The sequence below is a fragment of the Phalacrocorax carbo genome, chromosome 28 (genome assembly GCF_963921805.1).
Source record: "Phalacrocorax carbo chromosome 28, bPhaCar2.1, whole genome shotgun sequence".
Classification (NCBI taxonomy): domain Eukaryota; kingdom Metazoa; phylum Chordata; class Aves; order Suliformes; family Phalacrocoracidae; genus Phalacrocorax; species Phalacrocorax carbo.
In genome coordinates this window covers 778518-805694 of record NC_087540.1, presented here as the reverse complement: position 1 = coordinate 805694, position 27177 = coordinate 778518, and the positions used below count along the sequence as shown (strand labels likewise).

At 66.8% G+C, this 27177-nt stretch overlaps 4 protein-coding genes across 8 annotated transcripts; all 4 read right to left on the bottom strand.

The window, feature by feature from the left end:
• Window positions 1-435: 435 nt before the first annotated feature.
• KCNN3 (potassium calcium-activated channel subfamily N member 3) lies at window positions 436-18257 on the bottom strand. Its single transcript, XM_064475253.1, has 8 exons — window positions 17427-18257; window positions 14209-14304; window positions 10321-10739; window positions 6670-6811; window positions 4587-4697; window positions 3112-3239; window positions 2854-2923; window positions 436-2327 (listed from the first exon to the last, which is right to left on the bottom strand). Exons 1-8 carry the CDS (start codon window positions 18144-18146, stop codon window positions 2031-2033), a joined length of 1983 nt encoding a protein of 660 aa, XP_064331323.1. The 5' UTR covers window positions 18147-18257; the 3' UTR covers window positions 436-2030.
• Window positions 18258-19209: 952 nt separating this feature from the next.
• Window positions 19210-20808, bottom strand: PMVK (phosphomevalonate kinase). 2 transcript variants are annotated; one of them, XM_064474967.1, is made up of 5 exons: window positions 20697-20808; window positions 20473-20536; window positions 19916-20068; window positions 19717-19846; window positions 19210-19484 (listed from the first exon to the last, which is right to left on the bottom strand). In XM_064474967.1, the coding sequence occupies exons 1-5, from the start codon at window positions 20777-20779 to the stop codon at window positions 19348-19350; spliced, it is 567 nt and encodes a 188-aa protein (XP_064331037.1). In that variant the 5' UTR covers window positions 20780-20808; the 3' UTR covers window positions 19210-19347. The 2 variants fall into 2 exon arrangements, with proteins under 2 accessions (XP_064331037.1, XP_064331038.1); XM_064474968.1 differs by lacking the exon at window positions 20473-20536 and having other exon boundaries at window positions 20697-20806.
• Window positions 20809-21513: 705 nt separating this feature from the next.
• On the bottom strand, window positions 21514-24877 carry PBXIP1 (PBX homeobox interacting protein 1). 4 transcript variants are annotated; one of them, XM_064475005.1, is made up of 10 exons: window positions 24807-24877; window positions 24301-24379; window positions 23936-24196; window positions 23716-23860; window positions 23409-23624; window positions 23318-23341; window positions 23170-23258; window positions 22948-23073; window positions 21845-22851; window positions 21514-21765 (listed from the first exon to the last, which is right to left on the bottom strand). In XM_064475005.1, the coding sequence occupies exons 2-10, from the start codon at window positions 24358-24360 to the stop codon at window positions 21708-21710; spliced, it is 1986 nt and encodes a 661-aa protein (XP_064331075.1). In that variant the 5' UTR covers window positions 24361-24379; window positions 24807-24877; the 3' UTR covers window positions 21514-21707. The 4 variants fall into 4 exon arrangements, with proteins under 4 accessions (XP_064331075.1, XP_064331076.1, XP_064331073.1 ...); XM_064475006.1 differs by lacking the exon at window positions 24807-24877 and adding an exon at window positions 24526-24683; XM_064475003.1 differs by lacking the exon at window positions 24807-24877 and having other exon boundaries at window positions 24301-24693.
• A 226-nt stretch (window positions 24878-25103) lies between these two features.
• Window positions 25104-27046, bottom strand: PYGO2 (pygopus family PHD finger 2). The gene is made up of 3 exons (XM_064475018.1): window positions 26919-27046; window positions 26783-26832; window positions 25104-26712 (listed from the first exon to the last, which is right to left on the bottom strand). The coding sequence occupies exons 1-3, from the start codon at window positions 27040-27042 to the stop codon at window positions 25633-25635; spliced, it is 1254 nt and encodes a 417-aa protein (XP_064331088.1). The 5' UTR covers window positions 27043-27046; the 3' UTR covers window positions 25104-25632.
• Between the last annotated feature and the right edge of the window lie 131 nt (window positions 27047-27177).

Sequence of the window (27177 nt, the reverse complement as noted above, 5' to 3'; positions counted from 1 at the left end):
CCTACAATTACACTAATGACAAGAGCTTGGAAGAGGGGAAGAGCAGCTCATTCCCAGAAGCCAAGTATCTCCTGCCGGCCGAGGACCAGAAAAGGCTGGCAGCAATCACCACGTACCTCCTCTCCTCCCTGACTGCGACGGAAACAACCATGGCTCACTACCCTGCTACCAACGGGCTCAGCACAATCCCCTCTGCAGCACTGGGAGCTCATTTTGCAGCGCTCCCGCTGTCGCCTTGCAGCCTTCCTCCTCCTCCTCCTCCTCCTGCCACTGGCTGGGGCTGGCAGGGAGGGGAAGCGCTCCTCGCTAACTAGCGCTTGTTTTCTACGTAAGTTTAATTGCAGGGCACAAGTTGTAAATCACCTACCACCGGCAGCAAGTGGAGTTTTGCACAGAAATTCCTCAGCATCGGGCTGGTATGTCCCTGCCTACATGTGCACGAAATCCAGCGTTATTTATGGAAGGGAAAGAGTTACAAAGGAGAAGATTACAGGCTGAGTATACCTGGAGTAACACAGTGACTTTGATTACAATTACTGACACTGCTGGGTGAGGTGTAATTAATATCGCGGAGTAATTACATGGTTACTTCATCTGTTTAAAAATATATAAATAGCCTCTGCTGAGTTTTCATTGAAAGCAGCAAATACCAGCCCCAAAGCTGGAGCCCAGCAGCAGCGGGCAGGCCTCCACGTAAGGACCCAGCAGAGCCCCAACAGGACTCCGGGGCAGAACTGGGGAAGGAAAAGAGGGAAACGGTGAAAAAAGAATAAAAAATGGCTGGTTCAAGAAGTAGCCAGGTGATGCCCTAGAGTACCTCAGGAAGCTGAACGCCGGCAAAAAAAAGCACGAGGGGCAGCGCTTTGGCAGGCACGGGCGGCGGCTAACGCCGAGCGCTGTGCCATTGCCGAGACGGCGCCGGATGGTGCTGCTCATCCCCACCAAACCCAGCAGAAGCGGCACAAAGGCGATGGGCTTCGTTTTAAACAGATGAAGCGCCTGCCCCTGCAACTACATCACTCGCTGCCGAGGCCTCGCTCGACCCCGGCGGATTCGGCGCCGCTGGCTGGGCTCGAGCGTGGACGTTCCCAGCGCGAGCGGAGGCGGTTGTAGCCGATGGGTTTTTTTTCATCCGGCAGTTCTGCGGCTGCCATAAAGAGCCTGGTGGCTTCCCAAAATGCTCGGGGGGCTCCTGGGTGGGCGGCGATATGAGCACCTGGAGGCCCCCCCCCTCCCAGTACCTGGGCTGGCCCGCCAGCCCTGTCATCAGCCATCGCCGCATCGGCTGGGGGCAGCCCTGCCCGGCCCCGCAGCCCCGCAAGCTTTAGGCACTGCTTTCCCGGCTCCAGCGCGTGTCTGCAGGCAGAATATGACACCAAGGACCAGAAAGAAGAAGCGTCCCTTGCTCTGCCCAGGCAGAAAACACTCACGGCTCCGGGGAACCCCCCAGGCAGGTTACGGCCGGACACCATCACCCACCCGGCAATGCGAGGCAGGGGTTCATGTGGGTCCCAGTAAGGAGATTGGCTGGAGCGTGGGCAGCGTAGGTCAGAGCCTGTGCAACAAACCACCACGTTGGCATCTGCCCGGCAGGGCTTTGCGACAGTGAGAGGGGCAGGGGGCGAGGGGAGAACCCCGGCCCCCGGTGGGGTCCACGCAGGGGAGGAAAACTCTCCCTCTGGTGTCTCCATTGCTTCAGTGCTTCTGACTTGTTGTTTTGTTTTCAAATGTGAAGACCTGAGATTGAGCGTGGGTTTTTCCGTTCGCCACCGGACGCCGCGGCGCAGGCTCGCCCGAGGCGTCGCCTCCCGTCCCCTTCCTTCACCACGTGTAGAGGCACCTGAACGGGGATGCGATTCCCGATACCAAGGCGTTGGCAAAGCTCCGAGCATCGCTCGGCACTGCTGGTCCTACCGGCTCCGGCCAAAGGGTCCTGCGGCGGTTCGAAGACCAGAAGAAAGTCCGTGGAGACCTTGGGACCTGCGCGGAAACGCTTCCCCTGTCCATGGGGGGGGCTGAGGGGCTGCGTTTTAGCAGCTGCTTGAGCTTGTGTAAGGGGTGGGGAAGGAGGTGGAGCTGACGCCGATGGGGCTCTCGGAGAGAGGAGTTTGGGGGGTGCCCACCGGCACGCCGACCCCCCGCGCCTCCAGGACGGCGGCGAGCAGGCGCTGCTGCTGCTGGCGCAGCATGTCGGCCATCAGCAGGGGCAGGGAGTTGAAGCTAGTGCTGAGCTGCTCCAGCTTGGACTCCAGGCTGCCGATCTGCTTCTCCAGGTCCTCGCTGCGGTCGTTGAGCTCGGTGATGAGATCGTACATCACGTTCTGCATCTACGGGGAGGGGACAGAGGGGAGAGTGGTCAGGTTAGTGCCGTGGCTGGAGGGGTTAGTGCCACTGCTGCTGGCAGTACTGAGCCCTTTAACCCCTTCCTGTGAGCAAAGCCCTGAGAGCTGCCTTGCCTCAGCCCATTCTGGATGCTCTCAGGGCACCGTGACACAGCTTGGCTCGCCCTGGGACATTAAACTGAGGAAATCCTGCCTCTGTACAGGCAGAGGGGAAAGAGGCAGCCGGCCCCATGCTGCCAAGCAATGGTACCCCTGGCTGGGGCTGCATAAGGGGGTGCAGGGAGCAAAGACCCTTCCTGGAAGCAGGGTGACCACCCCCACCCAGTCCCTGGCTTGTGTCTGTGTTTCTCCTCCTGCCTTGCAAGGGCCGCCACCCCACAGCAGCTATTCCCAGCTGACTTCTACCGACTCAGAGCATTTTGCAGTCAGACTGGTCCACTTTAGTTTTTCCAAGCGAAAAGAAACACTTGGACAGCCTGGCCAAGCCAACCAGGTCGCTGCAGGAACTTGCCTTCGAGAGGTCGACCAGGGTGTTGGCTTGGTCGCTCAGCTTCCTCTGCTCCATCTTCACGCTCCGCAACCTGGGGAGAAGGAAAGAGCAACACGGCTGCACTTCCTTCCCAATTGCACACGGCAGCTGGAGACCTGCCCGCATCCGTGGCCACGGGAAATCGCCCCCATGCCCCTAGCAGGGGCTGGACCACGATTCCCTCCAGGGCTGAAGCTCAGCATCCCCCCCAGCCCTCCTGCCTGGTGCGCGGCCCCTTACTGGTGAATGGCTTGTAGGAACTTCCTCTGATGCTTCCTGACTTTGGCATGGTCGATCTTCTTCAGCAGCTTGGTGTGCTTATAGATGAGCCACGTTTCCCGCAGGACGTTGGCTGCCGCATTCTTGATCTGCAAGAATAGAGTTGGCTGCAGGTCACCGGCCCCGGCTGCACCGGCACGCAGGACGTGGGGTTTCACAGACACCCCGCTCTGGCTTTGCCGGGAGCCACCGGTTCACAAGCCAGTGCTGCAAGAGCACTCGACTCGCCCCAGCTGGAGCGGGGTGCTTGGCTCCGCTCCTGCACCTTTCAAGGAGTCACGGGCACCTTGGACAGGAGCAAGGGCAGGTAGAGCTGGCCACACCGAGCAGTGGGCCTTGGCCCCTGGCATGCCCACATCCCCATCCTACCCTGCGCCAGTGCTCCGCCACCGGGCTCCTCGCCCACGCATGAAGCTGTACCCTAAGCCTCAAGAAAAAGAAAAAAATATCCCAAAGTTTTTCTCGATTCCCGCATCCATCTGCCACTCTTGGCAGGTCCCGGCTGGGCTGCCAGCACGAGGACACAGCTTCCGCAGGCTCCCCAGCTAAACCACGGCTCTGCTGCTCACTCCAGGATGAATTGGCTGCCGCCTGCCTGGCGCGGAGCCTGCAGATCCATATCCACGGCCAGGGGAGCGGGGCCGACCAGCTGTTTGCTTTCCTGGCCCGGCCATGCCGAGGCCCCCCGACTATCCCCAGGGCACCAGGGCTCCTGCCGGCACGCAGCTCTCCCCAGGGCTCTGCTCTCTGCATAAAGTGGGGTTCCCTGGCCACATCCCAGCACGGGGAGATCGCCCTTCCAAGGGCTGTGCTGACACCTGCTTTGCCACCGTCCCCTATATAAAAATACCACTCCTGCCACGGGTGTGCAGAGCCCATTACACCACGCAGCGCTGTCAGGTGATGCTTTGCCGTGACGAGGCTGCTGAGACCAGAAACCTCCTGCAGCCCCCGCACGCTGCCGGGGATGTGACACAGGACCCTGGCACAACCAGCGACCCCGCGGATCCCCCCACCGCAGCCGCGGCCTCTGGGTCCTTCCTCAAGGATGGAAACTGCAGGAGCCTCACGGCACAGCTCGCGTCTGCGTCAGGCGAGGCGCTGAATCACTGAAATTCGGTTGTCTTCCTGACACCGAGCTATGTGAGATCATGCTCTGCAAGAGGAGAGAGTCTGCATCCTCCCAGGGGAAAAAAAAAAACATGGGCTTTTCCTCTCGTGGGTGCGGCCGAGCATCCTGCATTGCCTAAATCCCTGATACAGAGCTGGTGCTGTTGGCTTTCACCGGAACAGTTGTGCCTGCGCTGCATCCGAGGCACTCAGACACCTCCCTCCCACCGTGGTACCCAGGGGACATGCACCCAGGGGTGCCAACACCTTCCTCCCACCGTGGTACTCGGCGTCCTCAACTCCCGCCACCCCCCAGGGCACCTTACCCGCTTCGTCAGCTGTGTGTCCATCATGAAGTTGTGGACGTGCTTCTCGGCTTTGGTGAGCTCCAGCTTCCTGGCCACCACGGCCACCACCAGTGCCGTGCAGCCAGCGCCCTGCACAGGGACATCAGTCAGGGAAACGGTTTGTCACCCTCCAGCACCCTCATACACTCCCACCATCGCCATCGCACCCCTAATTAACCAAAGCTCCATGGCCCCTGACCCACATCAGCCTAAAAAGGAGAGCCTGGGCGTCCTTGAGCTGCTGCTGATGTGCTGGGTAATTAACAGGAGGGGCTGGGGCTGATTTACAGGTCGTTGGTGATCAGTGGTGAGCCAGGCTAAGTCTGCTTACTGGTGCCACCGTGGGCCGGGCACCTGCCCTATGCCGGTGCCTTGTGGGATGTGGAGCCCCCTGCTCCGGAGAGGGGTCTGAAGTGGGAGAGCAGTGGGGAAGCAGTGGGTGACCTGGGGGAGCGCAGGGAATGGGGTCCCCTGAATGAGGACCCCATTAATCACCGCCTCTCCCAACAGCGACAGCTGGGAGCTCGCTTATCCCGGCGATTAGGGACAGATCGGCACAGTAGCCGTCATCTCCGGCACGTATTTGTCTTTGGGAAGCGAAGGTGCCAAGCCTCCGCTCCCTGCGGTGCTCCTGCGCTCTGCCTGCCGCTGCCCGGACCAGATGAGCCGCTCCCCCCTCCCGGCACTCTGGCAGAGGCCCACGATCCTGGCAAATGCTCCTTAATTTATTAAAGAGTCATTAATTAACATCATGCTCTGAGCTGAATCTGTTAGCATCCCTGAAGGTCCCACTGTGTGCTCTTGGCTCCCACTGCTTCTCTCTTCCCGGCGGGGCGGCCGCCCCCGGTGCCGTGGCTCGGGGACCCCCAGCGGTCACAGGGGTCCCCATCCCTGGCAGGGCAGGGTGCCGGGAGGGGAGCACACCTTGCCAGATGGTGCCTCGGTTCAAAGTAACCACCGGCTGCGGGGGAGCTCTGGGAGCCTCCGGCACCGGGACCCCCTCAGCTGAGCCAGCGGCTGCTGCCCTGCCCTGGGCTGCCGGGAAATGCCGCCCGCTCCCCCCCTGCCCCACAGTAGGGATTTCTCCCTTGTTTGGCTCCTACCACCAGCATCAGCCTCGCTGGTGCCTGACCTCATATGAGGCAGATCAAAGACTTGCAGATCATACAAAATTAATACCTGCTGGTGGAGCCCCGACAGCTCTTGAGAGGCCCAGAGCGGCAGAGATGAGCCCGGCCGGTGCCGGGTGCCAGCTCAGGCTGCCCCAGCTGGGAAGGGGGGATAGGGACGGCTCCATCCCCAGCGCCTGGGGCTGAGGTGGGCGGCGCCAGGGGGCTGGGGGCTGGGGTCCATCATGGAGGAGCCATGACCGCAGGGCCCCTGGCCGCTCCTTCGGCTGCCCTGGCTGGAAAGCCCCACAAGCTGGGACATCTCACGGGCGCCTTGGAGCAGGTACACCAGAGGCCCCAGAGGCCAGTGACCTTCTGGCCATGAGGAAACAAAGCTGCAGAGAGCGGTAATGCCGGTGAGAGCGTGGGGGGTGGAGGGCTCCCAGCTGGTCCCAGCTCTCGGTGGGAGGTGGCAGCATTTGGGATCTCTCCGGGTGATGGAAGCCAGGCTGCGTAAGCAGGGATGGCCAAGGGATGCTCAGGGGCCCCTCTGCTCCCTGGGGACATCCCCGACCCCAGCACAGGCCAGCTCCCTCCTCCCTCGCTGAACACAGGTCTAAATCCACCCCAAATTCACCAGCAGGGACCACAGGGACTGGCTGGAGTCCCACATTGCGCCCCATGGGAACCGCAGCACCCTCCAGGCATGCACCCAGCCTGCACCATCACCTCCTTCACCGAACCACCACATCCTGCTAATTACCGTGCTTACAGTAACTGCAATTACAGCTGTCAGCTTTCCAGGCTGCAAGACCTGGGAGCCGAAGCTGTTCCGTGTCACGCATGGACAAGCCAGCCAGGAAGCCGGTCCCCGTAAAATCTGGCCGCCCTGCTACCGCAGCGGGGACAGGCAGAGCCCGCACGATGGGCGGCTGGCTCAGCACGGCCCTTACCATGATGCCGGTGAGCAGGCAGACACCCTTCCCACAGTAGGTGTGCGGGACCATGTCGCCGTAGCCGATGGAGAGGAAGGTGATGGAGATGAGCCACATGGCTCCCAGGAAGTTGCTGGTTACGTCCTGCTGGTCGTGGTACCTGCCAAGGAGACACAGGCATCAGCATCACGGCAGGGGATGGGGATGGCTGCGGGGAGCAACGGGGGCACCTTGGCACGGCGGCTCCTCTGGCACAAGTCTGTGCTGTGCAATAGGGAACAGGGATTAATAACGCAGCTGGATGCCCCACAGCAGCAGTTGCATAATTTCTGGCAGAGGAAAACCCACATGGACAAAATCAGAGCGAAAACTCAATGGAAAGGGCTCTGCTTTTGGTCAGACCTGTCACCACATCCCGGTCCTGCCTGCTGCATCCCTGGTACAACGTGGCGTGGCAGTGAGAGCCGCCTGATGGGAGAAACAGCTGTGGCTCTGCAAAGCCCCCAGCCACACCAGCTCGCCACGTGTGTCCTCCCCTCTGCATCCCCCCGCTGCACGGCTTGGGCTGAGCCTGCTCACCCTGCGCCACCCGGGACGCGCTTGGCTCTCGGGCGGCGCGCGGGAATGGCTCACACGCTCGATACAAAGCACATGGAGCGGCCGCAGCTTCGGGGATGCTGCAAACTTTCCATGGCCATGTCCCTGCCGAGCTGCAAGGTCAGTGACCGTCCTGGCCGGCCCGGCAGCCGGCTGTGGCTCTTCCGGCGAACATGCAAGCAGGGGCCCCAGCTGCCTCCAGCTCCCCAGGGCTACACAGCGATGCTCCCCAGGGGATGTGGCGCTGGCTCCTGGCAGCAGAGCAGGGGCTGGCCCAGCCCTCAGCAGGGCTCAGCCCCAAGCCCCGGGGTGGGCAGGGGAAGGCAGCACCTTCGCCCTGCCACGGGCAGGACGGTCGCCCTCCTGCCTGCACGTATCCCTCTCCCCAGCAGGCTTCTCCCAGCCTCCTCACGAAATCATTAGAGGGAAAGCAGATGGAGATTTTGGCAATCCCCTCTTGGTTCATCCTAGCTCCTTGTTCCCAGAGCAGTTGGGTTTTCTCCTCTTCTGAAATGTTTTTTCCCCCCAAGTAACCGGAGACTTTGAATGAGATCCTGGCACACGAGAAAGCGCCCTCAGCCACGGCAAGAGCCACTGCCGCGCTCCAGGCAGCGCTGGCCAGGGGAGCTGGAGCTCATCGCCATGGCCACAGTGGGGCTCCCCAGAACCCTAGTGCCAGCAGTGGCACCACCGCCCCCCCCCCGGCGTGGTCCCCTGGGAAAGGCTGAGCCCAGCCTGTCCCGCAGGATGTGAGCTCTCGAGCTGCGGGGACGACCCCGGGAGCATCGTGCTGGGGAAGGGGGTTACGGCGCAGCGACAGGCAGACGTTTTCTCTTCCAAGAAGCACTTTGAGCAGAAGGAGCTGATAAACAGGGGGGGCTGGCACGCGCCCTGGCTGGCGCGGGCAGTAAGAGGGGCCTCCCGCTCACGCCAAGGGCTGCGGCAATCGGTTAGACCCCCAGCACCACCATGCCCTCGTCCCTCTGCCCCCACCAAGGGCACAGCTACTCCCTGCCCGCAGGGCTGCCCCGAGCATCGCTCCAGTCCCACGCTACACCACCGCTGAGCAGAGCATCCCCACGCCGGGACGCTGCGGCAGCACTGGCTCGACTGCGCTGACCCCATCGGTTTGGGCAGCACCGCTGGGGAGCTCGGGGCTGGCTGCACCCTCACCCCAGGGAGCGGGGCCGGCCGCACGTGCGTGCACATGTGCGCGCCGTCGGCGGGCAGGGCTGGCAGCGCTGCTGGCACCGCAGGCGGCTCTGCGCGGTGGCCGGGCAAGCGGGCGAGGTTGCTAAGCGACTCGCTGCCTTCGGAGAGCTGCGGCCCCCCGGCGTGCACGGGAGGATGCCCGGCAGCAACGCTGCGCCCACGGCCACTGGAGCAGCCCACGGTGCCGAGGGGACGTGCCACAGCTCAGCCACCCCAGCCCAGGGACCACGTCTCGGAGTGGCACAGCCAGCGCCGTGCGGGTGCTGGCTGGGGATGGCCCCGCAAGCCACGGCAAACTGGTTTCCAGCACCAGTGCGGCAGCCTGCCGTCGGTAGGGACACGGGGACACGTCCTGGGTGGCCCTTGCGGCACCCAGAGCCAGTGCATCCCTCGGGCATGGAGCATGTCCCAGGGGTCCTGCATCCCCCCAGGTCGGCGGATGCCCAGCCTGGCCAGGACCCCACCCGGGTTAGCATCTGCTGCTCTGTAGACAGAGGGAGGTAGCGGTAGCTCACAGCAGCTGCGGTGCCAGTGATATGCAGCACCTCATCTGCGTCATTTGTATTTTGTTTTTGTCCCTAATGGTTCTTTATTTACATTGCATTTTCCAGCCTAAGCCCCTCAGGTGCAGAATCAACCCCCTGCGTGTCTCCCGGGAGCCTGTCCACCCGCTCCCCTTTTAGGAGGCACGAATAAAAATCTCCCAAACACAATTAAGCAGCGCACGACCATCCAGCACATCCTGAGAGCATCGTTAAGGGAGACAGGAAGGCAAATGCAACCTGTAAAAGCTTGTAAAATCTCAGCATGCTGCTCCGCTTTACCGCCATGGTACTTAAAGCTGCTCTAACGCCCCTTCATGGGGTGACCAGCACGAGGGGTGCCACCCTGGGAAGAGGAGCAGTGGCCTTCCTCCCACCTTGCAAGTGTCCAGAAGCGAGCTGGGTGTCCCAGGGGACCCCAGGGTGCCAGCGGGTGCGATCCCTCGCACCTCAGTTGTGAGGATGGCACGAAGCTGCCAACAAAAACTTAAAGGGAATTCACACGATTCATCTAATCCCTGGACACCAAATCATAACACGCCCTTGTCTTGGGCACTTTCCTGCAGACCAGCCCGGGCTCCAAGTGCCCTCCGGGGCAATTAGCCATGCTTTGTTGGCAGCACGGCATCGTGCTCAGCCTCCTCGGGATGGGGATGGACCCACGCTAGGACAGGACACAGGACACTTGCCCTCCCTGCCCCAGGACGGACGGGTGCCGCTGGCACCTCGCACCACGGCCGGGGAGAAACCCCTCTGGCACAGCACGTGGGGCGCCCCACCACAGCCCCCCGGTTCTCCTCAGGGGACAAAGGGGTGCCGGCACATCCCTGAGAGATGGAGGCGCAGCGGTACCCACTGGTGCCTGTCGCCACAGCAACCCCCCGCGCCGGGCATGCCGATGCCGTCGTGATGCTATCTGGCAGTGGGTTTGTCACCGCAGTGTTGTCATGGCAGTTGCTCGCAGCAACACCAGAGCCTGAGCCAGGCGCTGCCACTCACCAGCCTCACAGCACCTCCGGCCTCTCCCCGTGGACATCCCTCCCAGCTCCTGCTGCGCCCCGCATCCCCCTCCCACTCTCCCGGGGTTCCCATGCTGGGTGGTACCACACAGTCCCCTCGCAGGGGAGCCCTGCCTGTCCCTGGCACTGTGCTGCAAGGACAGGGCTGTCCCTGCCTCTGCCTCCTGCCTGGGTTGGGAGCTTGTCAGGGGGAACCCATGGCTGCTGAACCCCCAGATCTGCATCCCTCCCACGGGGCACCGGGACACCGCAGCTCTGCCGAACACTCTGAACCCCTCCTCAGCCCCAGCCCCTCTCACCTCTCGCACACCCGGACTGTCCATGCAGCGATGATCCAGAGGGAAATGCTGAAGACCAGCAGCACCGTCCCAGGGCAGATGGTCATGAGAGTCTTCATGACGAAGCGGGTGTTGAAATTGATCTTGTTGAGCGCCCCGATGCTGCGTGAGGAGGCGTCAGTGAAGAGCTTGCTGTGCAGCAGCATCACCCGAGCGATCAGGTAGAGGCGCAGGAACATGGGGATGGACAGGATGATGTCCACGTCCGCCTCTGCCCGAGAAGGCGTGTAGGAGAAAGCCAAGCGGGCTGTCCAGAAAAATTTGTACTCCCCAGGGATGGGGTGTATGGCACAAACCAGCATCTCCAGGCTGATGTAGAGGATGCGCTCATATGTCATCGCTATCCGCCAGTCGTCGGCTCCGTTGTCGATCACAAAGAGCTACCGGGATGCAAAACCAGACGGTTATCAGTGGCCCTGGCCAACCCTGCCTCACCAGCATCCCACCATGGGCAGTGGGGGGGACCAATGCCAGAGCCCCACAGCCAGGAGGGCTGGGGAAGGAAAAGGTGGTAATGAGCCTTTGCCATCCCCTCTGCTGCTCTGCCTGGGTATCCAGGGGACGGTTATGGCGCTGGGGACACCACAGAAAGCTTTAGGGTGCCCGGCCTCAAGCACACGCCCAGGCACAGTATGGGGACAGCTCGCTCTGACCCGCTCCCGCGCACCGGCTGGCAGAAGCCCACCTCCCGGCACAGCCTCCTCACCAGGGGCACAGAGGACGAGCCGTGGTGCCGCAGAGCGCCGGCACAAGCCACACCAACCCCTTTGCCCCTGCCGGTGCTGCACCCATGTCACCGACAGCCACCATGCCCTGAGTGCCAGGGCAACTTTTGGGGAGGGAACACCACAGCCAGAACACCCAGCCACTGGCGGTGACGGGATCCAGTTGTCATAGCAACTGCCGGTTCATCCTGGGTACCCGCTCCTCTCCCACTGCTGGCAACGGAGTTGGGGTCTCTGAGGAAGCTGGGGCGACAGCAGCTCAGGCTGGCCCTTCCAGGGTGCCGCCAGACCCCTGGCGGTCACCCACCCCATCCTGCCTCGGCGGGTCCGTCCCGAGGCTGCCGTCAGCCTGTCCCTGGTGCGACGGGGACACTGGTGTCACCCACAGCAGCAGGGATGCACTCAGGGCCTCTCCATAAGCAGTGCTTGGCAAAGACGCCGCTGGGAAGGGATCCAAGGGGGATGTGGCAGCCGGCGCTACCGTCACCAGTGTGTCCTCGACCCTGCAAAGCACGGCGGGGCACCGGATCGTCCCAGGGGCCAAGAGCTCTAGTGGCAGCTCCAGCTCGGGTGGTGGGTGGGAGCGCGGTCCCGGCTGGCTCCGAGCCCGGGAACAACCCTCCCGCCCCGCTGGAGGCCCCAGTGCACCTGCGCCAGCCGCCTCGCCAGCACGGCACAGCACACAGGGCTCTCCCCAGGGACAGCGAGAGCCGCCAGGACTGACTCACGGAGCGGCCGTCCCTGGACACCTCCCTTTCTGTTTGGAAAGCTCCGCTCCTTTTAGCTGCTTTGTTTGAGAAATTGTTTATAAAAATGCTCCAAGCTGTCAAGGGAGATCCTCAGTTAGCAAGCTGACAGCCCATTCCTTCCTGGAAAAGGGTGTTAAAAATAAACAAATTAGCAAGAGGAAAAAGGCAGGGAGCCTTTTGACTATGTGGGGGGGTGGTTTGCAACAGGCCAGGTCGGGGAAGGGAAGGAGCGAGGGAGGATTCAGGCAGGTTCCCCCTGCACCAGCCCCTCTCAGCCCTGCACCTGCGGCACATCACTGCGGGTTTCCATGGAAACCCCTGCACGGTCCAGCAGTACCCGGGGCATCCCCAGCATCCCCAGCATCCCCAGCACCACCAGCTCCAGCAGGGGAAGGAGCAAGCTCTGGGCAAGCAAAGCGCAAGGAAAGCCACCAAGAAGCCGCGTGGGGGAAAAAGCTTTGCCTAACTAAATGCATAGAGAGCCCTGGGCACCCCGAGGGCAGGGACGAGGGGGGCTGTGCCCCCCCCCCAAGCCCCCTGGCTGGAACTGGCAGCCCCGCCGGCGCTGCGCTCCATCGAGTGCCACGGTGATAAAGACGGTGCTGGCAGGGGACGGCACACTCCGCGCCACCCTGGGGCACCGCGGCGGCGGCAGACCCTGCCTCGGGGTGCAGCCCAGAGCCATCTCCCGGGCGCCGAGCCTGGTGCCACTGGGAGCGCGTCAGCCCCTGCCCGTGGGCACAGGGAGGGCGAGGACCCGGCGGCGCTGCTGGCAGCTCCCTGCACACGCTCAGCCGTATCGAAGAGCAAGTGACACATGCAATTAGCAGCAGCTCGTGGCCTTGCGGCAGAAAGCAGAGCTGGGCGGGGAGGCAGGAGGATCTTGTTCACCTGCAGCCCTGGCTGGTGGGTGATGGGCACAGAGACACCCCGGGGGCCGCCACCACCCCAGCCCATCGGGTGACAGCAGGTGTAGGTAGCCGGGGAGGGGACAGATGGACCCCAGGGGCTGGACCCAGGGGCCCAGGCAGAGTGATGCCCCAGCCCCAGGTCGAGGCACAGGGAGAGCTGCAAATGTCCTGAAGGACTCGGCAATTAACACAATTAATACTGAGGAAAGAGGCCAAACCCACTGCCGAGCCTTTCCTGGAGGCTTGGGAGGTCTGGCAGTGCACTGGCAGGGCAAGCACAGCCCCCCGTTAGGCAAGAGGGATGAGAAACTGAGGATTTACAGCCCCGTCAGCCCCGCTTCCATCCCCGGCCGGATTACCAGCAATCCCTTTAAAGCACCTAAGAGATAATAGGGCGATCAGCAGCCAGCACGGCTTTGTCTGGAGCAAATCAAGTCAAACCGATCTCATTCCCTTCCCTGCCAGTGTCACCAGCCCAGCGGAGCAGCTGAGGCCACGCAGCCCGACCGCGGCGAGGTTCGGCACCGACACGGCATGTGTGCTCAGGGACCGGGGCCCCGCAGAGGGATGGCAGCGGGGATTTTGGCTCCAGCCACGGGCGGAGCGGGGGGGAGAGACGGGAGGGCCCACGCACTACTTGGGTGGACGCTGTGTTTGCACAACCCGCTCCCAAGAACAACAAGCGGAGGAAGCCTGCGAGCGTCGGGGCACAGCCTGCCCGGCTGACCCCAACCGCCACCACCCCGGGGTAAATATTGTTCTAGCAAAAACCAGAGCTCTCAAATATTTGCTTTGAGCAACCCACCGCCAGACTCGGTCCCCGTGCGGGCAGGCTGAGCCGGAGGGGTGGCTCTGGGGAAGGTCCGCTGCAGGTAGGAGGCAGGCAGGGAGCAGGGTGCCTGCCTCCAGCCCCCCAGCCTCGAGCGGGACGAGGTGGGATCTTTGGTGCACCAAAACACCGCACACTCAGGGCCAGGTGCTTCCACACCCCTTCCCGGGATGCTGCTTCTCTTACTTGGAGATTTGTTCCTCCCACCCTCAAAACACGCTGGCATTGGGCCAAAGCCAGATCCTGCAGGGAAGCGCAGCCTTCCTGGAGCAAACTGGGAGCCCTTTCGTTTCCCAGCAAAGCCAGGGCAGGCAGGGAGGAACAGAGTGGGCAGCCCTGATCAGGAAAGGATTTCACAGCTTTCCTTGGCACCTCGGCTCGTCCAAGCCCTTCCTGGCTGCAGCCTCCCCGAGCCACCAGCAGCTCCACCAGGCATCCTGCACAGGGGCAGACCCCTCACTGCCCCCGAGATGCCTCTCTGCCCCCTGAGACCCCAGCAAGGAGAAGGAGGAGGCTCCAGGCAGGCTGTGAGCTCGGGTACCGCATCCCACCAGCGTGGCTGGCAAACCCCACAGCCCGCCCCAGCCGCCCACCCTGGCAGGCCCTCGCTCAGCGCCGGCGACACCGGGACCTACCTGCACCTCCCGTGTGTGGTAGGCAATGATGAGGCCCAGCAGGATGACGGTGGAGAGGCTGATAAGGCATTTCAGGGCCAGGGAGAACATGGAGTCCTGCAAGGAGAGCAGGGCAGGCATTAGGGGGAACGTGGCCGCGGGACCCTGCCAGCGCCGGCCGCGAGGCTGGGCTCTGCACCCCCAGGGAGAGGTTGCCCCCTCCAACCTTCCCTCCCACACCGGCACTTCAGCCGCCCCAGCTCCCACCCCAAGCGGTCGGCACAGCAGCGAGGGTACCGCTGGCACCACGGGCAAGGGTGGCACTTTCTCCAAAAGGTTTTTTTAATCCAATTCTGCCAAGTGTAATTACCAGCCTCCCCTCACTGGGACATGCGACGCCAGCGCCCCAGCTGCATCCGGCATGAGCCCAATATTATGGCACCCTAATGGATGGTCTAATTAGATCCTCCTGCTAATTAGCCCTATGTAAATTAAACCAGCCCCTGGTTCACTGGTGGCCGAAGCGGCTGCTCCCTGGGAGCCCTCTGGGAAGGGGCCCCTCCCACGGGCTCCCCTTCGGACCCCATTTTGGTTGCCTGCAAGCTCATGCTGCTGCCGGCCACAATCCGGCGCCGCTGGTGCCGGGACACCCGCTGAGCACTGTCAGCCCCGCGCCAAGGCGTTATCTCCAAACCAACCTGCTCTGCCACCGCATCTGTCCCACACCCCCACCCCATCCTCAGCACGCCGAGACCCGGCACACTCATGACACACTGAGACAGCCCCCCCGCCGGCGTGCTTGTAACGTGCCACACCCATCCTTTGGTCTCCAGTGGGCTGGGCTGCCTTCAGCCTCACTCCTCTCCCTCCCCACGGTGTTCCCCATCCCCACGGGGTATTTAAGCGCGGAGAAGGGACTATTTGCCACAGTGGCGCATTGTTAACGACTTGGCTCCGGCCGTGCAATTGTGTGGATATAATGGCTGGTGCTGAGAGAAGTGCCAGGGACCAAACAACGTCTATTAATAGGCGAACTCCAGGGCAGGGCTCGTGCCAAGGCTGCTCCGGCCAGACCCTTCCTGGGGGCACTAATCCTGCCTGCCCGAAGCACGGGGACCCTACAGCTGGGAACCCCACGGCGGCACCTTCCAGGGACCCACTGGCCCTCGCAGCAAGCGTTACTGGCAAAGCCTGCCGCACACCCACCGTGTTTACCCATGCCTCCCGCCGGCACCGGGTCCAGAGAGACCCAGCAGGAGCTGATGGTAGATCCCATGCCCACAGCAAACAACGGGGGGGGTGCTCGGCCAAACTGCGGCAACGCCCCGGCACCCCCGGCGCGCATCCTCCCCGTGCCACGCAGGTGGCAGGATGCTTCATCCCAGCTGTGCCACGCAGGCTGCTCGTGGCCCTGGGAAGCAGCGGTGCCATCCCGGAGGCAGGAGAGGCCCCGTCCTGCCCACGCTCCAGGGACGGGCAGAGCGCCCGCAAAACCCGACCACCGCATCTGCGCTTTCCGGCTCAGCCCTGGCACCCTCTGGCATGGGGAGTACGCGGCGGTGCGGCTGCCGGCCACAGGGCAGAGCTGGAGCCAGGCCAGGGCCGGCAGCACCGACATCCCCGTCCACACGACAGCTGCCGGCCCCAGCCCCAGGCGCTCCTTTGGTCACGGCCGCATCCCTGCCGGCGAGCTCCGGTTTCCCGCTGGGGGCTGCCGTGGGGGATTTATAGACGGTCACCCGCTGCCACAGCTCCAGCCAGGGGCCCGGGGCGGCCAGGCGCCAGGGACCCCCCTGCACCCTGCGGTTGTCAGCATGAGCATCGCGGCGAGCGGCAAGTGCTGGGGCAGGCGCCGGGGCCGCGGGCGGCTGCACAGTGGCAGCGCTGACTCACAGGGTCTTCCCCAGCTGACACAGCAGCTTGGCTTGCTGGGGGCCAGCAAGCGTGGCAGCAGCACTGCCGGCAACCCGGCAAGGGCGGCCAGTCGCCTCCGGCACCAGGCACGTGGGCCCAGAGAGCCCGGCGAGGGTGGCCGCGGCTCAACAGGTAGCAGGAGCAGGTGGGGGATGGTGGTTCGGCCTTGTTCCTGCCAAAGGGGAGTGGGAACCGCTGGGGAAGAGGCTCCGGCAGCAAAGTGAAGCGAAGCGAAGCAAAGCAATGCATCCTCCTCCCTCGGTGGGGGAGTCAGGGATGTGGGCTCGGCACCGAGGCATCCCTCTGCCTCAGCCGGAGCAGAGGGAACCACTGCCAGCAGCCCCCGCGCTCCTACTGACGCCGGCAGCTGTGGGCAGCCGGGGCTCGGGAGCCCCCCGCCGCCAGCCGGGCACCTCTGCGTGGAGGCGGCAGGGTCCCCCACGCCCACAGGACCCCCAGCCATGTCCCTCCCTCCCTCCCTCCGCCTGCTCCAGCTCTGGTCGCCTCCTCCACCCGCGCCACCCTCCCCACCGCCCGCGCTGGATAATGGCAGGAAGCGGCAAGCAGCCCCTTCCCACCCAGCTCCTTCCCCTCCGCCGGCGGCACCGCAGCACGGGGACCCCCACCGGCCGCCCCCCAACCCCCTCGGCAGCGCCACCCCGCTGACGCCCATGGGTGCCACGCATGCCCTGCCGGCGCGGGTGCCGATGCCTTCCCCTCTCTGGATAGGTATAAATAACATGACAGATGTCTATACAAAGAGTTATTCATATTGCTGCCAACCAGCGCAGCCCGGGAGCAGGAGCTGGAAGGGGCGTGGGGGGGGGAGAATTATAAATAAAAGACACCGTCCTGAAAAAAAAAAGAAAAAAAGAAAAAAAATGGAAGAAAGGGGTGTGGAGGAGGAGGAGGAGGAGGGAGGCTCAGCTCTGCCGTGCCACCGAGGGCACGGTGCCTTGCGGAGCACCCGTCCAGGCACCGCAGACCCCGGTGGGTCAGTCACCGGCGCTGCTGGCACATGGGGCAGCTCCACCAGGACCCGGCGCAGCACCCGCTCCAGCACCCACCAGCCAGCACGCGGCCCCGGCGGCCCCCGGCCCGGTGCTCGCCCCATCCGACACCTGCGGCCGCAGCGACCCCCTAAGGCCCCAGGGCCACCCGGTGGGTCTCCAGCCAGCCCGTGGCCCCATCCCACACCGTATGGGGCAAACGGCTCCATGTTGGTCCTATGGGACACCAGATGGGATAAACCCTTCTGTGTTCACCCCACTGGGCATCCCCCAGCGCCGACGGCCCCGCACCCACCACCCTGGACCCACCGGTACCTTGGAGTAGAGCCCCCAGGAGAGCTCGGTCTCGATGACCATGACGACGATGCCGAACATGCCGAAGATGAGCGCGTAGTCGCTGAGGCGCTTCCTCTTCTCGAAGAGCGCCCGGCGGTGCCCCAGCCTGTAGCCGATGTTCTGCGCCTTGCGCTTGGGCCCCTTGGCGAAGGCGGCGGGGGCCGGGCGGGCGGGCGGGCGATCGGGGCGACGGGCGGCGGGCGCGTGGTTGTCCTCGCGTGAGACGACGATTTCGGGGGGTCCGCCGGCACCGAAGAGCTGCAGGGGTTGAGCCTCCGGCTCGGCCTCGATGAGGTTCCTGCGGGATGCGCTGAGCCGGCTGAGGGGCTTCATCACCCCGCCGCTGTACTTGCAGGAGCTCATGGCGATCTCGGTGAAGGGGTTGCTGTCCCGCCGGTGCACCAGCGGGCTGGGCTGCCGGTGTTTGCCGCTCCCCACCCCGGAGCCCGCCGGGTGGTCGCCGAGGTTGAGCTGGCTGCCGTGGCGGGAGGAAGGGTGGAGGGCGGCGGGGGCGGCGGGAGGAGGAGGAGGGGCCCGTAACGACCCGGGCGAGGAGTGCAACAGGCTGTGCTGGAGCGGCGGCAACGCGGCGGGCGGCGGCGGCGGCGACCGCTCATCCCCCGGTAAGGGGCAGGGATACCGGCCGTCCTCCTCCAGGTCCCCCACGCCCGAATCGTGGAGATGTCCCGCTGTCTCCATAACGGCGGTTCCAGCGCCGCTGTCCCGGGCACCGGCCCCGCGCGCTGGATCATGAATGGGCGCCGCGCGCTCGCCGCCGCCGCCGCCGCGCGCTCGCCGCCGCCGCCGCCCCCGCCGCCGCCGCCGCTGCTGGCCCGGCCCCGCCGCGCCATTGGCCGCGCCGGGGCTCCCCGCAGGCTGACATCATCCCCGCCCGCTCCCCGCTCCGTACCCCCCCACTCCCCCCCCCCGCCCCCCCTCCCCGCGCCCCCGGTTCCTGCGTCTCTGCGCGGTCGTTCGGGACTTGTAGTCCACCGGGGCGCGCCGGAGCCGGTCCCGGTCCCGGTCCCGAGCGACCCCACGTCCGTTCCACCCATCCTCCCTCCTCCGGAGACCCCCCACGCCCACCGGGCTCCCCCCATCACCGGCACAGGGAGGGGCCTGTGGGGCCCTAGAGGGGAGCAAACCACCCCATGGGGGACCCCGTGCACCCACCTATAGCCCCCCCCAGCCCCCCTCTCGAGGGGCTCCCCCCCCCCCCCAAAAACCCCGTAAATCCCCTTATGGAGGCTAGAGATTACGGGCAGCAGCTGGAGCGGGTGCTCCCACGCTGGGGATGGGTCACCCCACATCCCCAGCCCCCCCGGAGATGTCCCCTAGGGGGATCAGGGCGATGCTGGGCCCGGGGATTGCTGCCACAGTGGAGGGATGTGGGGGATTAGACCCTAATCCCCCTCCCCACTCCCGCAGCCCCCCAGGACCCCCCCAGCCGTGTCCAGCTGCTGTGGTAGAGGAGCAGGTATTAGGGCAGGAGCCGTCTGCTTGGGAAGCGGATAATCCGCAGGGAATTGGCTGCTGGAAGCTTGTTACACCACAAAGCACCCAGCTGGTGACCCCCCGCCCGGGCAGCGGGAATTAAACTGCACCTCTGCCCCCCTCCCCGCCCCCAAAAGCTGGGGAGCCCACACGGGCGGCAGGGGCGCAGCCAGAGGGGCATCCCCTGTGTCCCCCAACCCCGTGTTCCCCAGCCCCGCACGAAGGTCCCCTCGCAGGGAAGCGCGGCACCAACCCTGGGTGGCAGCAGTTCTCTGTGTTGGAACTTTATTTGCAGGACAGGAAAGGCCACGGCAAGGTGGGAGGGGGGATGCTCAGGCCCGGGAGGGGGATGCTCAGGCCCCAGAGGGGGGATGCGGTCCCCAAGCCCCAGCAGAGGGTCACCCAGCTACAGCCGGGCACGGAGCGACTGCAGCAGCGTCTCCAGCTGCTCATCCAAGGACAGCTCGTCCCCGTCGTTGGTGATCACCCAGTCGAAGGCCACTCCCTGGTCCAGGCCGCACTCGGACTCAGCGTCGTCCACCCCTGGGGAGCAGCAGAGCCCAGGTGAAGCTCTCAAGGCAGGCCAGGATCTATCTGTCCATCTGTCCTTCCCCCCTGCCACAGCCTCACCCCGCCAGGAGCTTGGGGGCCTCCTCCGGCTCCTGCAGCCAGGGGATGGTGGCAGTGGAGCCATGCCCGTGGGGCAGCCACGGTGCCAGCGCAGCCGCAGGTTTGGCGCCGTGCTTGGGGAAGCAGCGTTTACTCCCTCGCTCACCAGTGACAAAGGCCCAGTTCCTCCTCTTCCTCGTCTCCTCAGTGGCCACCACCCGCACGGTCTGTACCACGTCCCCGTAGACGTCCCGGAACCACTCCACGTCTGAGAGGCGCCGCGTGTCGCTCACCACCTGCACGGGGGCTCCGTCAGCGCCCGCCCCCCGCCCCCCCTTGCCCCCCGCGTTCCCCCCGCCACTCACCCACACCGGCTGGGCCGCCCCTTCCACCACCGTCCTGCAGAAGAAGCCAGGGTCAGCGCGGCGCTTCTCCTCGCCCCAGCGGATCATGTCCTGCCGGTACGTCTCCTTATAGGCGCTGGCGTCCAGGAGCCGCTGGAAGTCCAGGCCGTGCTCCTGCAGGGAGGGGAGGGTCAGCAGGCACAGCCTGTGCCATGGGGCATGGCATGGCAAGGCACGGCACGGCATAGCAAGGCGAGGCACGGCACGGCTCAGCACGGCATGGCGTGGCGTGGCGTGGCGTGGCGTGGCATGGCACGGCTTGGAGAGGTGTGGCGCAACTCAGCGTGGCACGGCAAGATGTGGCGCGGTGCGGCACGGCACAACCTGTCCTGAGACGGCTTGGTGTGGTGTGGCACGGCATGGCACGGCATGGCACGGCATGGCACAGCTCGACACGGGATGGCACAGCGTGGCATGGCAAGATATGGCACGGCACAGCACGGGATGGCAGAACACGGCACGACACATCCCGACACGTCCTGGCATGTCGTGGCGTGTCGCGGCGTGGGCGGGGGTACCTTGGCGTACTGCTCCTTGAGGGGCCCGGAGAGGCGCAGGACGGTGCACACGTCGGGACCCAGCCTGCGGGAGAGGGGTCAGCGGCACCGGCACCGGCACCGGCACCGCGCTCGGCCGGCCCGGCCCGGGCAGGTCCCGGCCTCCCCGCCCCGCGCCGGTACCGGTGCTAGACCACGCCCCCGGCCCCGCCCCTGGCCCAAACCCCGCCCCCCACCGCCGGTACCGGCTCCGCAGCTCCTCGGCCACGAAGTCCTTCCCCGACTTCCTCTTCCCGCTCAGCAGCAGCACCGCGCGCGGCGCCGCCATCCGCCCGCCCGGCCACGCCCTCGGCCACGCCCACCCCGGCGGGACTCCTCCCCCCCGCGGAGGAGCCGAGTGGTACGGCCCGAGGAGGGGGGCGGGGCGCCCGCCTCAGGGCGCCCCCTGCAGGGCGGGGCCGGCGCAGCGGCGCGCGCCGCCGAGTGTGGGGGCGGGGCGTGCCCCCCAAAACCCCGCCGGCGCTCCCGGCCCACCCAGAGCACCCCCTTGCCCCCCAGCACCCCTCTTTCCTCCTAGCACCCCGCTCCTCCTCTGAATCCCTTTCCCCCAGCACCCTCCCTTCCCCCCCAGCACCCCGCTCCTCCTCTGAACCCCCCTTTCCCCCAGCACCCTCCCTTCCCCCCCAGCACCCCGCTCCTCCTCTGAACCCCCCTTTCCCCCAGCACCCTCCCTTCCCCCCCAGCACCCCGCTCCTCCTCTGAACCCCCCTTTCCCCCAGCACCCTCCCTTCCGCCCCAGCACCCCGCTCCTCCTCTGAACCCCCCTTTCCCCCAGCACCCTCCCTTCCGCCCCAGCACCCCGCTCCTCCTCTGAACCCCCCTTTCCCCCAGCACCACCTCTTCACCCCCAGCGCCCCCCTTTCAGCCTGTGCCCCCTATTGCCTCCCCAGGACTCCCCCATTCCCCCCAGCCCCCTCTCTTCTCCCTTTGCACAGCCCCTGCCTGTCTGCACCCCCTTTGACCCCCCCCAGCACCCCCTTCTTCCCCACATTGACACAGCTCTGTCCAGCGGTGGCTTTATTGCATGGTGGCAGTGCAGCATCACACAGCGTGTCTGCTTGGGGACTGGGCACTGCCTGGCCCTGTGGGGTGCGATGGCAGCCCCCAGCCCCCCAAAACCAGCCCGTGGGGAGCCCCCTGCCCGGGGGCACACGGGACAAAAGCTTGTGGCACACCACGGCGTTGCCCACCCCACACTACCCCGCTGCGCGACGCTGCCACGTGGCTCTGCGGCCCCGCTCCTTCCCACCGGTGCTGCAAGAGAAAGCGGGCCGTGATGGGGTGCCGGGGTTTGCCCCCCCAGGACCCCCCAGCACCACCCACCCCAGCTCACCCGCCGTCCCCAGTGTAGTGCCGCAGCACATACTCCTCGAAGCCATCAGCCGCCTCCTCGTCGCCTCGCTCCCGCCGCGCCACCTCCTCCAGCAGCTCCTCCACATCATCCACGAAGTCAACGAAGCGCAGGCGGTCGTGGGCGAAGGTGCCGTCGGCCCCAAAGGCGCCGTCCAGCCGTGCTGCCAGACCCCCAAAGTGGCCCCCCAAGCCCAGCCGCCCCATGAAGCCCTCGAGCAACTGCAGGAACTGCGTCTTCTGCACTGGCTCCAGCGCAGCCCCCAGCACCTCCCGGCCCTCCTTGCGGGCGCAGTCAGCCACCCCTGAGCACCCCTGGGGCGCCCGGTACCGGCTGAGCGGGGGTAGCTCGCGGGGGCCGTGCTGCGGTGGGCCACGAGATGATTTCCCCCAGGCTTTGTCTGGCTTGTGCTCCCGGGGGGGTCGGGGGTCCTTCCCATGCCTGTGGGGTTTGCTCTGTTCCCTCCTCTGCCGTTCATGGGGGGCCCCCCCGGCACCGTGTTGCTTGTGCCGCTTCTCCTTCTTCTCCGCCTTGAATGGCTTCTTCCAGGGCCTGGGGAAGGGCTCGGCCTCCTCTGCCTCCAGCTCCCAGCCCAGGCGCTGCTCCAGGGCACTCAGCTCTTCCACGAGCCCCTCAAGACCCCTGGGGCCCCGCGCCCGCTCCAGGGCACCCGCCAGCTCCTGCCGCACCAAACCCAGCCAGCCATGCCGCCAGGCCCCCTCCCGCCGCACCGCGTCCTCACCACGGGCCGTGGCACTTGCGCCAGGAGGCTGCTCTGCCGCCGGCTGCCCAGCCCCGGGGGTGCCCGCTGCTCCCGTAGCCCGCAGGCGCTGCAGCTCAGCCCGGGTGTCGCGGAGCGCCGCGGCCTCCCGCTCCAGCGCCGCTCGCAGCCGTGCGTTCTCGGCAGCCAAGCTCTGCTGCTGCGCCCCGGCTGCTGCTGCCTCACCCTCGCTCTTCTGCAGCAGGGCGTGCAGCTCTTCCTTGTGGGCCTGGGCAGGGGGATGGAGTTGGGGGGCGTAAGCAAGGTGGCACAAGCCGGGACGCAGCAACCGAAGGCTTCCCCAGGCACCGCCATGCTCACCCACCTGCAGCTCCGCCTGCATGAGCCGGATCTCCTGGTTCTCCTTGGCCAGCTTGTCCAGGAGGAGGCTCATGGACTCCACGCTCTGGGGGTCCCTGGCATCCAACATGGGGGGCCGCTCCTGCTGGTCCTGGGGGAGGAGAAAGATGGGGGTGCTGGGGGCACCGCCTCCACTTCGCCAGGTTAGGGGGGGCGCCTGAGCCCCACTGTGGACCCCCCTCCTTACACTGCCGTCGGTGGGCAGCGGTGACTCCTGCTCCCCAGCCACCGCGTCCCGGCTCAGCACACTCTCCGCAGGGCCTGGTGAGGAACCGGCTGGGGTTGTCCAACCGTGGGGCTGCACCCTGCCCGGGCAGGACAGTCCCTGTACTCACCATCTGCTAGGTCATAGATGCCACCTGGGGAAAGAAGGGACAATAAGAGGGATTCCAGGACCCCTCCCCTGCCCCTGGGACCCCCACTCACCAGAGACGATCAGCAGTCCCACGGCCACCAGCGCTAAGGCGCCCAGCAAGTACTTGCTCATGCTGAGCCCGTCCTCGGCACCGGCATCTGGCGTCACCCAGCGTGGGGTAGGCGTGGGACGGGGGGCGCTGGGACGGGGCTCGTGGCCCTGCCGCCGCCGCAGCCCCTCCACATCATCGTCGCTGCTGGTGCAGCTCCCCTCCTCCGTTGGTGGCCCTGGGGAGGGACGGGGGGACCTCCAGAGAGGCTCTGCTCCCCAGCACTGCCAGCAGGGACCCCCCGGGCCCATCCCCTGCCAGGGCCTGACCTGCTTTGGGGGTGTCAGGGCAGGGTCCTGGCTCAGCCGCAGCGTCGGGCTCCTCCTGCTCATCGCCATCCGGCACGCTGGGCTCCGCGGAGGCATCTGAGGTGGGCACTGCCCCGGCCCCGGTGTCCCAACACTCCTCCAGGTCCTGCGGACACAGGCGCTGGGGTGCCACACGTCCCCATGGGGAGCAGGACCCCAAACCCCTGGCGCCCAGGCTCACCCCCAGCTCGCTGCTCTCAGGGTGCTGGGCCTGTCCGGGGAAGGCAGCTGCACCGGTGGCGGCCGTGGCTGGGGAGAGGCAGAGGATGGCGGTGGGCCGGTGGAACGGGGGGACACCGGCTCTGTCCCGGCCCTGCGGCTGCCACCTGCCTGTCACTGTGTCCTGGGGCCCTTCCTCCTCGTCCTCCTCCTCCGGCTCCTCATCCTCAGCCCCGTGGGACTCCAAATCCTGCTCCGGACCCACCGTGACAACAGGCAGACCCTGGGAGAATGGGGGGGCGGGGGGGACATTCAGCCTCACCCCCGCCTGCCTCCCCTGCCCCGGGGGGCTGCGGGGCTCGGCCCCGGGGGGCTCCCCGCCCTCACCTCGCCGCCCGCCAGCACCCAGCTGCCGTCCGAGTCCCGCGAGTCCGATTTCTCCGCCATGGGGACGGCCCAGAGACACCTGCACAGAGACGGACGGACCGACGGACGTGAGCCGGGCCCCGGCACCACCGCCGGGCTGTGTCCGGGGGAGCCGCGGTGCCCAGAGCCAGCCGCGGCTGGGGACCCCGGGCAGACCGAGCCCCCCCCCCCCCCCGCGTCCCCCACCGGCACCAGCTGCCGCCGCCGGCGGGTATTTTTAGCCGGCTGATGCCGCCCGGCAGGTGGACGGGGTCGCGGGGCCGGGCACGGGGACGCCGCGGACCCGCACGGAGGCGGCGGCACCGGGAGGGGCATCTACGGGCAGCGTCCGCCGCCCCCCCGACCCCCCGCGGGGATCACGCCATGCCCGCCGCCCCGCTGCGCAACCCCGGCCCGGGGCCGGCGCCCCCGGGCCCCACCCCCGGTTCGACCCGGCCCAGGGAAGCGGCCCCGGGCCCGGGCGGTACCTGGGGCCGCCACCGCCCACGGTCCCGCCCGTAACTTCTTCCCCCTCCCTCCCCCCCCCCCCCCGGTAACTCCTTCCCGCCGGAGCCGCCGGTAACTTTCCCCGGTGCCGGTCGCCGCCCTCGGGAAGGGGCGCACACGTGACGCGAACGGCCAATGGGAGCGGGCGGCGGCCGCGGCGGCCCAATGGGATGGCGCGGGGCGGGGGCACGTGAGGCCCCCTTCGGTACCGGACACCCCCCCCCGCCCCCGCCCCCCGCCCCCCCCCCCCGCGGCGGGAGCGGAGCGCGACACTGACACGCGGGTTCCAGAGTTTTATAGCGACGGTACAAAAGTTTCCATTAACGCTCAGCTAAAACGGGGGGGGGGGGAGGGGCACCGGAACCGTCCCGAGCACCGGGGGGAGGGGACGGGACCACCGGGACGGCCCCAAGCACCGGGGGGGTGGGGCGGGCACTGGGGAGCAGCGGGACTCCAAGCACATGGAGGGGGGCAGCAGGGCTGCTGCATGGCATCACAGGGGCTCACAGATGGTGGTGGGGACCATCTTGCCCCCCCCCGCCCAGGGCACTGACCCCACCGGCCAGAGCTGGGGGGCCGGGGAAGCACCGGGGAGTCCCAGCACACCGGGGCCGGAGCCCCCCACCCCCGCAGCCAGGGGCTGGCAGCAGCGCGGCCAGCAGCACCCTGGGCCTACGGCGGCTCCCAGCAGCAGCCGGTGCCCGGCACTGTCTCTCTGGCTGATGGCAGGGGGTTGACGGCTACAAAAAAAAGGGGGTTTGGTCCTAAATCGGCAGGGAAGGCTGTACATGGCGGCGGGAGGGCGGCTCAGCCGTCGTTGGCGGCCACCAGCTGTCCCATGCCCTCCCGGACGTAGACCGACTGGATCTCCTTCGTCTTCAGGCAGAAGTCGCAGGCCCAGACGGCGGAGGCCTCGGTGGTGAGCAGCCCGTAGGCGTTCTCCGTCATCCCCGTGCACTCCCGGTGAAACCACTTCTGGCAGGAGGCCTCGCACAAGATGGCGTCCTGGTCGTCGTTCACCTCGTTGCGGCAAGCCCCGCAGGGGTACACCAACCCCGGCGGAGGCTGGTGCCCCGAGCCGCCGGCCGCCTTGCCGGGGGGAGGCGGCGGCAGGCTGTTGGTTTCAGGGGTGCCAGCGCCGCGGCCGGCGCTGTTGGGGGCGAAGCCGGGCTGCGCCCCGTTGACGGCGGCAGGGGAGCCTGAGTGCTGCTCCTGGGCGAAGGTGCTGGGGGGCGGGTTGAGGCTCTTGCCCCCCTCCTCGCCGCCAGTGGGGAAGCCGGGGTCGGCCCCGGGGAAGGGGCTGGCGGTGGGGGGCAGCGGGGGCACATTCTGCCCAGGGCGCTGCATGGGTGACTGTCCAAAGAGGTTACCAGGCTGGCCGAAGCGCTGAGCCACCGCCGGCCCCCCGGGGGGGTTGAGGGCTGGCCCGGGGCCCATGTCCCCCCGTGGGGGCTGCCCCATGGTGGGGGAGATCATGGGCCCGAATCCCCCGACGGGCCCCTGCATGAGCTGCCCCGTGGGGGGGCTGAAGTTCTGTCCGAGGGGCTGGCTGAAGGGCTGCCCTGGGAAGCTCATGCCCCCGGGCTGCACGTAGCCGGGGTTCTGGGGGGGCATGCTGAAGGCCGGGCCCATCTGCCCAGGCGCGAAGGGGGGAGGCTGCCTCCGTAGGGGCTGGGGGCCTCCGCCGTACCCGGGGGGCACCTGCGGCGACATCCCCCCCTGGACGCGGAAGCCGCCGAAGGGGACAGGGCTGCCCAGGAAGGGGGCGGGGGTCGCCCCCACCTTGGGGGCCCCGAAGTCATCCTCGAAGGGGTTGGAGGCCACCAGGTGGTCCACCATGGGGGTGGGCGGCGGGGCGAACTCCGAGAGATGCGAGTAGGCGGGGCCCTGCGGGGAGAAGGCGGCGGTGAGGCCTGCGGCGGCCCCGGTCCCGGCGCCGCCCGGAGCCCGGCCCTACCTGCGTGTTGGACTTGCGCCGCTTCTTCTCGGGGCTCTTCATCTGCAGCCCTGCGGGGACAAGCGGGCGGCGTCGGCCGGGGCCAGGGCCGGGGCCCCCCAACTCCCGCCCCGCCGCCCCCGCCGCCCCCGCTCACCTGCCTTCCCCTGCTTGCGGCCGGGCCCGCCGGCGGCGGCGCTGCCCGCGGGGTGCGGGGGCCCCGGCGGGGGCGGCGGGGCCGGGACGCCTCCCTCCAGCTTCTCCGTGTGCGGGGCCGCCATGGCCCTCACAGCCCGCCCGGCGCCATGGCCCCGCCGCCGCCGCCCCGCCGCGCGGCGCCCCCGGCCGCGACCGGAACCGGAACCCGCGCGGGGCCAATCCCCGTGCGCGGGGCGGGGCGAGCCGCCGCGCGCCTG

Coding starts and splice junctions, on each gene's coding strand:
- PBXIP1 (XM_064475003.1), bottom strand. CDS start 24,654: ATGCCCCTCCCGGTGCCGCCGCCTCCGTGCGGGTCCGCGGCGTCCCCG. Junction 23,625..23,715: donor CCCTGACACCCCCAAAGCAG/GTCAGGCCCTGG, acceptor GTCCCTCCCCAG/GGCCACCAACGGAGGAGGGG. Junction 22,852..22,947: donor TCATGCAGGCGGAGCTGCAG/GTGGGTGAGCAT, acceptor CCCCCTGCCCAG/GCCCACAAGGAAGAGCTGCA.
- PYGO2 (XM_064475018.1), bottom strand. CDS start 27,042: ATGGCGGCCCCGCACACGGAGAAGCTGGAGGGAGGCGTCCCGGCCCCG. Junction 26,833..26,918: donor CCGCAAGCAGGGGAAGGCAG/GTGAGCGGGGGC, acceptor TTGTCCCCGCAG/GGCTGCAGATGAAGAGCCCC. Junction 26,713..26,782: donor GGCGCAAGTCCAACACGCAG/GTAGGGCCGGGC, acceptor TTCTCCCCGCAG/GGCCCCGCCTACTCGCATCT.
- KCNN3 (XM_064475253.1), bottom strand. CDS start 18,146: ATGGAGACAGCGGGACATCTCCACGATTCGGGCGTGGGGGACCTGGAG. Junction 4,698..6,669: donor GCCTGCTCACCGGCATCATG/GTAAGGGCCGTG, acceptor GTCCCTGTGCAG/GGCGCTGGCTGCACGGCACT. Junction 3,240..4,586: donor ACACACAGCTGACGAAGCGG/GTAAGGTGCCCT, acceptor CTATTCTTGCAG/ATCAAGAATGCGGCAGCCAA.
- PMVK (XM_064474967.1), bottom strand. CDS start 20,779: ATGGCGGCGCCGCGCGCGGTGCTGCTGCTGAGCGGGAAGAGGAAGTCG. Junction 20,537..20,696: donor GCCGAGGAGCTGCGGAGCCG/GTACCGGCGGTG, acceptor CCTCTCCCGCAG/GCTGGGTCCCGACGTGTGCA. Junction 19,847..19,915: donor GGGCGGCCCAGCCGGTGTGG/GTGAGTGGCGGG, acceptor GCCCCCGTGCAG/GTGGTGAGCGACACGCGGCG.